The 9257-nt window shown below is 34.1% G+C and overlaps 1 protein-coding gene across 1 annotated transcript; it reads left to right on the forward strand.

The window, feature by feature from the left end:
* Positions 1-206: 206 nt before the first annotated feature.
* Positions 207-8992, forward strand: LOC120299477 (vomeronasal type-2 receptor 26-like). The gene is made up of 6 exons (XM_039324331.1): positions 207-397; positions 942-1233; positions 4042-4908; positions 6157-6384; positions 7334-7460; positions 8088-8992. The coding sequence occupies exons 1-6, from the start codon at positions 207-209 to the stop codon at positions 8990-8992; spliced, it is 2610 nt and encodes an 869-aa protein (XP_039180265.1).
* The last annotated feature ends 265 nt before the right edge of the window (positions 8993-9257 follow it).

The following is a 9257-nucleotide window of genomic DNA, read 5'->3' on the forward strand; positions in this document are numbered from 1 at the left end:
CAAAGGTGTACCATTCTGATCTGGATTGGAAGAAACATTTTCTATTAAAAATGCTTATTTGACTATAAAAGCCACATAAACCAGCAGAGTAGCCTTTCAAATGAGGGTATGCTATTTAGCAAAGAATTCAATCAGAGGTAACGTGAAGTCAAAGAAAGTGATACAAAAAAGGAATTATGTCATGCAAGTTTTCTATCCTGGTGATAATGGTTTTGCCTGGTGTGCTCTGCAAAATTCCTCACTTGAATTGCATCACCAGTGATCCTCTTCCAATTCTTCATAAATACCATCAGTTAGGAGATATCATCATTGGTGGAATTATGTCTCAGATCTACATATTTTCAAATACAATAACCTTTCAGGAACAACCTTCTACTGACCTTTTTTATAAAAATGAGTAAGAGGCATATAAAATATATTAGAGAAAGTTTTGCTCTGTTCTGCCCGAACCTTCTTTTGCTAATCTTTCCTTCTACCATGTCTCTCTTATAAAGGCACAGATTGACTATCCAAGTCTCCATTCATAAACATTGCAATTGTTTAAGAATGTTTGGATTATGAGATTCAACCAAACATTTTGATGTAAAATTATGTGCAGTCTCACCATGTACATACAGTGTGATTAAGTTCATATTTGGGTATTTGTGGTTTGGATGGTGAATTTCTCTGCTCATTCTCAGGTATGGTTTAAAATGCTTTATATGTATGTAGCTGCTGAACGTTAATGAGAGCTCAGGGTCATCTTGAACCATGAGATCAGTGGCAAATAAATTTGATAAATAAATAAAATGAAAGCTATATGAATCAATATTTCTTTTATAGCTATTTAAATTGGATAAAATGACTACATGATACTTATGAGTCAGAAATGTTATTGCTTTGTAATATATGCTATCTTTTGAACAAACTCATTTCAAGTCAGCCTCTACACTTCATTTCAGGGTGTTGACTCAGCTCTACCAACACATTTTGTCTTTGGCATTTGCTGTAAAGGAGATCAATGAAAATCCTCAGATTTTGCCCAATTTCACTCTGGGCTTCCATATCTACAACAGTCATTTTATTGCAAGCTGGACGTATCATGCCTCAATGGAACTCTTCTCAACCCAAGGCAACTTCACCCCTAACTATAAGTGTGATACAAAAAACAATCCAGTATCAGTCATTGGAGGACCTAATTCAGAAATATTTATCAACATGGAAGCTATCCTGTCAATTTACAAGGTTCCACAAGTACAATATTTCTTCTCTTTTTAAACTTTATTTTCATACGCCATCGTTCATGAAGACACACATACCTATTTTTGGTGTTAATATAAGTTGTCATCCAAATAAGCATTCTAATTAAAATAATGAAACTTTGATTTTTTTAAAGCAATAAGCAAGTATTTATTAAAATATTTGCATATTAAAAATAGTTCAAAAGGAATAAAACATGATACCAAAAAATCCCTTAGTAGGGGCAGTCTAGAGCTTTTCTGTTTTAGCTCATAGTCTGATCAAAGCAAGATTAGTCCCTAATATTGGCTAACATGGCAAAACCAGAAATAACTTTAACTTGATCTCTAGGATTTCTCTGTAGGAAAAATGCATGTAATTTGATTATTTTAGGACAGAACTAAGTGATAGAGACAGACAAGATTGCCACACCTTTATATATCAATTATTCTAATCTTAGAATAATTGATATATAAAGGTTTGAAAAAGATATAGAAATTATCCCTCTCCTGTGGAATGTTGTCTAAGGGTAGATGGAACCATGGTTTGATGAAACTAGCTAATTTATAAAAACAACCAGCAAGAGGAATATTATTTATAACCAGGATGAAACAACACTATTTAAAGATTTCTTTTTTTTTTATTGAAAATTTTTTAAAAGTTTTACAAATCAACCCTCACCCAATCCCTCCCAAACCCACCCCCCTCCCCCCTCCCCAAACTTCCCAGAACTGAATATAGGCTTATTTAAAATTTTAAAAAACCTTTTACAACTTATAAAATAATTAATAATAAGATATACATAACATAAGCATTAAAAAAAGAAGTACTTAAAAAAGAAATAAAAAAGAGAGGAAAGAGAGAGAGAAAGAAAAAGAAAAAGAAAAAAAGAAAAAAAAGAAAAGAAAAAAAAGAAAAGAGAAAACAATCTATACAAACTATGAAAAAGCTAAATGATATTTTTCCATATCCAAATTATATTGTATAAAATTTATCCATTTTTCCCATATAACAAAAAATTTCTCTTGAAATTGCTCCTTTAAGAAAGCCGAAATCTTTGCCATTTCCGCCAAGTAAGAAACTTTATAAAACCACTCTTGTAAAGTAGGCAAAGATTCCTTCTTCCAATATTGTCCTACTAACAGCCTTGCGGCTGTAATCAAATTTAACATCAATATAACTTCCTTAGCATCACAATCAGTAACAATACCTAATAAAAATAATTGTGGGGTAAATTTAACCCTCCTTCTAAAGATTCTTTGAATATTCCACCATATCTTAATCCAAAAAGCTTTTATATTTTTATACGACCACCAAATATAGTAATAAGTAGCATCCAAACAACCACATCTCCAACATTTAGGCTGTAGATCAGGGTACATAATAGACATTTTTTGTGGATCAAGGTGCCATCTATAAAACATTTTGTAAAAATTCTCTCTTAAATTCTGCGCTTGTGTAAATTTAACATTCCTCACCCAGATAAGTTCCCAGGTATCCAATGGGATTGGTTCACCAATATTTTGTGCTCATTTAATCATACAATCTTTGATTAGTTCAGATTCTGAATCTATTTCAACTAAAACCCCATAAACCCTCTTAATATGAGTTGGTCTTTGATCCCTTACTTGTTTAAAAAGATTTTCATCTTCTCTAAGCCAACCCGTATTACGATCCGTCTTCCATCTATCCACTATTTGTCTATATTGAAACCATGAGTAAGTAATGTTTGCATGTACTAAGTCTTCCAAAGATTTTAACTGCCAGTTTTGACCATCCCATCTAAGTAGTTGTGTATAGGAAACCGTATCCATCTTAACTCCTCTCTTTATCCCCTCTATCGCATGCCAAGTTATAGCCCATAATGGTATTTTAAAATCACTTTTATAATATTTCCTCCACACCCTAAGCAAAGAAATCCTTATAATATGAGATTTAAAAACCCGATCCACTTTTTTATTAAAAATTAAATAGGCATGCCATCCAAAAAGTAAATCCCAACCCTCCAAATGGAGTATTTCTACATTTAAAGATTTCTTGTTATTACAACATGCTGTACAAGCTAATGTTTGCTTATAGTAAATGTAAACTGAGTTATACCATGGCCAAAGAAGGTGGTCTTTGCTTATTCAGGCACAAAAATCAATGTCCATTCATTGATGCAACAATATTAACAAAAAACCATACTAGCTGAAGCATAATTCTCAACCTGATTTAGATAGATATTTTGCAACTTCTCCATGTAGGGTTGAGACAGAGCATCCAAATTTTTATTTGTTTTTATCTAAAGCAGAATTAAATTGCCATCCATAAAAGAGTATTTTGGCTTAAATGTCTGCAGCTTAACATTTTTGTAAGCTTTATACTGATTATTGATTGATTGATTCCATATCTTCAAGTGATTCTTGACCTATGGCAACTTTCTGGAAACTCCATACAGCTTCCTTGGCAAGTCTTTTCAAAGCAGTTTATAGTAAACTACTTTCTAGGTTTGACAGAAAACAACCAGCCCATGGTCAATCAGATACTTTGTGCCTAAGGCAAGACTACAACTGATGGCCTTCTGGTTTATAGCCTGATTATCTAGAATAATTTATAGACATTGCAAATGGAATAATGACCTTCATTACAAAATGGTATACTGTAGCTAGTAACCCTGATTCATCCATACTCACTGAATCTAATTAAAATTGAAACATTTAAACAATTTTCAGATCTCTTTCCCATGCCCTCATCTTTCTTTCTTTCTTTCTTTCTTTCTTTCTTTCTTTCTTTCTTTCTTTCTTTCTTTCTTTCTTTCTTTCTTTCTTTCTTTCTTTCTAGTTTACCTATGGTTCTGCTGCTGAGTTAAGTAGGAAAACTCAGATTGCTTTTTACCACCAGATGTTCTCTAATGTTAACAGACAATATAGAGGAATTCTCCAGTTACTTTTGCATTTCCAGTGGATGTGGATCGGGATATTGTACGACAATGATGACAATGGAGAGAGGTTTCTCCAGAATGTTGTTCCCATGTTTTCTCAGAAAGGAATCTGCTTTGATTTCATTGAAAGATTTCCAGTAATCACTTTTGTTGATAACATTGATAAGATGGTGACAGAAGGATTTCATATATACCATGTTGTAACTGAAAGCACTGCTAATGTTTGTGTTATTTATGGTGATATTAAGACCATGACATTTATAAGAATGTTTCCCATAATATTACAATATGAGAATGTTGCTGAAATGGCAGTAAGTAAAGTTTTGGTTATGTCAGCTCAGATGGAGTTCACATCTCTTCCCTTTCAAAAGCATGAGAATATAGATTTCCTCCATGGTGTCCTCAGCTTTGCAATCCATTCAAAGGAGATATTAGGATTCCAGAAGTTTCTTCATATGAGAAAACCTATCTTGGAAAAGGAAGACAGAAATGGTTTTATTCAGCCCTTCTGGGAGGAAGCATTCAAATGTTCGTTTCCTGGATCCACACTGGACAGCCAAGCAACAGAGACCTGCACTGGTGTGGAGAAGCTGGAGACACTTCTTTCATCTGTTTTCGAAACAAGCATGACTGCCCATAGCTATAGTGTCTATAATTCAGTCTATGTTGTGGCACATGCTTTATATGCTATGCTTTCCTTGGGAGTCAAGAAGACAGCAAGGATCCATAAAGAAAGACAGATCCTTCTCAGTCAACTTACCTGGAAGGTAATAGTTTACTCAAGATAACATGAGGGAAATCATCTTGAGGGAGATATTCTTTTCCCTTTGCCATGTCATTATGAGGTTTCAGGTCTTTCAGCCTTTTGAGAGGGATCAGATTAGGGATAGGGTTATAAATATAATACTTTTATTTTAATGTTCCTGTAATAAAATCTTGCAAGTCTGAGTACATATCTTCCCCTGCACAGATTGTCCCTGTGACTATGTAGAGCAGACCAGGAGGAAGCTAACCACCAGATTGCGAGAACACAAGCAGGTGGTCAAACAAGCAGCCCCAAACTCATTGGTAGCCTCACACTGTAATGAACAAGGTCATACATTCAATTTAGCAGCAGCTACCAAGGTTGTTTGATAAGCAGGCACAAAAACATCCAGGGAGGTGATTGAAGCCTTCATCAGTCAACAGGAGTGCTATTTACCACAGGGTTATCAAGTACTTAGGAGACAAATGCTTGGCAGCACAAGCCAACAACTGCCAAAGATTTAATAGCCAGCCATCAAAACCCCAAATCAATAGCCACACACAACAGGCACTATACTGTATAAATAGCACACAGAGAACAACTCATAGTATATACTCTGCTAGAGAGAAATTCCCTCAAGATGAGCTTCAGCATGAGTCTGAAAGCTCAGAAAACCAAACTTCTGGTCCCGGTGACTGACCCAGATTGGATTCTGCAACATTATCCTGAGACTCTTATATTTCCCTTCATTCATTTCCTCCCATGCTCACTCCTTTTATCTTCAAGAGAGCCAGAGTCATGTCTGAAACACTTTCTTATATTATTATTTTTACCTCAAACTCAAATTTATTTTATCTAACCACTGTCTTGGTTTGGGCTCTTCCTCTGGTTCCTTCAGGATATTCCTACTGCCCATTATGAAGATATGGATATAAGTTAATGACAATCATCCTAGAAAGTCCTAATGTATAATGTATTCCTGCAAAAGTGTTTTAATTCATGCTTCATAGCCATTTCCTCTTTCATTGCAATACCATTCTGATTCGTGTTATTTGGCTTCTTCTTCTGTTTAACATGGAATAGATCTTCTTTAGGGAGATCAAATTCAAATGGGGAAAGATTAATGTCCTTTATTATATACTGATGAAATGCTTCCTTTTCTTTCTTTTCTTTTCTTTTCTTTTCTTTTCTTTTCTTTTCTTTTCTTTTCCTTTCCTTTCCTTTCCTTCCCTTCCCTTCCCTTCCCCTCCTTTCTGTTTCCCTTCTTCAGCTCAACTATTTTGTGAGACATATCTGCTTTAATAACAGTGTTGGGGAAACGCTTTACTTTAATGCAAATGGGGAACTGGAAACTGGATTTGATATTATCAACTGGGTTATATTCCCCAACCAATCCTTCTTTAGAGTCAAAGTTGGGGAGGTACAACCCCTGTCTTCTAACAAAGAAATGTTCACTATTTCAGAGAAAACCATAATGTGGACACACAGGTTTAATCAGGTAGGCTTATGTCACATATTGCCCTATTCCTCATATGCATGGTAATGTGCCTTCCACCTGCTTTTGATTTGGGAAGAAAGTACGTTAAAATAAAAAGTTGTGCTCCCACATTCTACATTTATTCTGACTTGGCAAAAGATAAGTGTTGCTTGACACATGAATTTTAAAGGGAACAACAAGTATTATCTCTTTCTTCTATCTCCCATCTTATTCATGGGAAAACTAATTTTCAGTTGCTCTGCTAGACAGGGATATGAAACATTAGTATATGCTGTAGTCAAAACAAGAGTTCTGCTAAACTGAGGTTATTACAGTGATTATCTCTCCTTTGACAGACTAAAACCAGTGAGCACAAAACTTTATAGCCGCATGAATACAATTTGAATCCTGCTGCTTCTCTTCTTCTGGAGGCAAAAATGTAAATCGTGTTGCATCTTTCAATGTTACTAGGAACAGATTTTTTTTTAAAAAAATAATTGTATAACTTCTATCCTCAAAGAAAAATGTGGTAATCAAAGAAGTATTTAGAAAAATCAGTCAGAGTTCCAGCAAGTGTTTCTGATTACATTCATAGCAAATTCATATAGATACAAATTCATTCCTTCTAAGGAAATTAGAATTTTTTTCTGATTTGGAAAAAAGAGTGATAGAATTGATAGAATCATATATGTGTGATTTTACATTGACTCATTAAAGTTTCCAGAAACATTTGAAAGAGATTTTAATTTTGTATACCAGTGGGATCAATATTTACATTAAATATTATTTATAACAATTCAATATATTCATGAAATTTTATTCTCAAAGACCTTAAATTTGATATTTGGACCTAGAAATTCTAAAAACAAATTCCTTATAAGAAACTACAGACAATGAGAACTAAAAATACAGTTGATGTAAACATTTATAAAAGAAGAAAAAAAAATGTTTTTATGTCTTTTCTGAATAGACACGGCCTTTTTCTCTTTGCAATCCCAGTTGTCATTCAGGCTATAGCAAGCTCAAGCAAAGAGGAAAGCCATTTTGCTGTTATCATTGTATATCTTGTCCAGAGGGGAAGATTTCTGACCACAAGGGTAAGTAATTCCATGGACAGAAATGACTTCTAGTATATGCTCCAGGCAAAAATAAGTTCAAACTTTGTAGACTAAAGATGTGGATATACACTTAGTGAATCTTTAGCACTTGCACAGTTCTCAGAAGTTTGAAACAATCTTAGTTTATCTTCAAATATCTTATTAGAAGAAGTCTATGGTGATTCTCAATCATCCAAGTCCTGGCTGTCCCAAAGGTGCTTTTCAAAAGACAATTGGACTTCTCACCAAGAAAGTCCAGTTGCCTTTTGAAAAGCATTTTGGGTTATGAGAAGAAGCTTTTAATGATAAATGACTAAAATGGAGAAGGAAAGGGGAAGAAAGTTGCTAGATTAACGTTAGATAATTTACCAATCCAAGTAAGGCCATTGATCTTCTTTTACTTATTTAAACTGGACATTCATTTGGTCTGACTGTGGAAGTTTATAAATAATTTGAAACAAAGAGACAAACAAATAAATATACAAATAAATTGCTCAGAATAGAAGAAGGAGGATCAGTTACTTTATTTGGCCCCACTTTGACGGTAAGTGGTATTCTTCAAGATTTTATAAAAATCTGTATTTGATTGGTCTAATACAATGTTCTAGATATGGATTTTTTTTCCAGACATGGACAACTGCTTTCAATGTCCACAAGATCATTATCCAAATGAGGAGCAAAATTTTTGCATTATAAAATATGTAACTTTTTTGTCCTATGAAGAACCTTTGGGGATCACCTTCACCAGTTTTATTATTATTTTTTCCCTCATTACTATTTTAGTGCTCTGGCTGTTCATTAAACACAATGACACCCCTATTGTGAAAGCCAACAATGAGACACTCACCTACATTCTTCTCATCTCCCTCCTGCTCTCGTTTCTCTGTGCTTTACTATTTATTGGTCGGCCTCATCAATGGACATGTCTTCTTCGACAAGTTCTATTTGGCATTATCTTTTCCATATCAGTTTCTAGCATTTTGGCAAAGACTATCATTGTAATTCTTGCTTTCATGGCTACCAACCCAGGGTCCAGAATTAGAAAATGGATGGGGAAGAAACTGGGTGTTTCTATTATTTTTTCTTGCTCTTTTATTCAAACCATTATTTGTATTGTATGGCTATCAACCTCTCCCCCATTCCTATATGTTGACATGTATTCCATGCCAAAAGAAATTATATTGATGTGTAACGAAGGCTCAACTATCATGTTCTATTCGGTTCTTGGTTTTATGGGTTTCCTGGCAACTATCAGCTTCATAGTGGCTTTCCGGGTCAGGAAGTTACCTGACACATTTAATGAAGCCAAATTCATCACCTTCAGCATGCTGGTATTCAGCAGTGTTTGGTTCACTTTTCTTCCAACATACTTGAGCAAAAAAGGGAAATATATGGTGGCCATGGAGATTTTTTCCATTTTGTCCTCCAGTGGTGGACTACTGGCTTGTATTTTCTTCCCCAAATGTTATATTTTAATTGGAAAACCAGAACTGAACAGTAAGGAACAGCTAAGAAGAATAACAATGGAGTAATTGAAAATCTTCTGATTGTATTTCTAAATTAGTGATGAATAAACAACTTGTAATAAAGGGATACAATTTGCAAATACTTTTGTCATTGTTGATGTGGATTTTTTTAAAAAATGATGTTTTATAATTAAATGTCATAAAAAACTAATTTATTTATTTAGAAAATTTATATGGCCACCACTCACTCTCCATGAATCTGAAAGTTTACAAAAAATAAAAATAAAAACTCAATATACAACTATAAGAAAAATAGCCTCCCCCACCAGCA

This window comes from Crotalus tigris, unplaced genomic scaffold, assembly GCF_016545835.1.
Source record: "Crotalus tigris isolate CLP2741 ecotype Arizona unplaced genomic scaffold, ASM1654583v1 scf7180000024297.1652928, whole genome shotgun sequence".
Classification (NCBI taxonomy): Eukaryota; Metazoa; Chordata; class Lepidosauria; order Squamata; family Viperidae; genus Crotalus; species Crotalus tigris.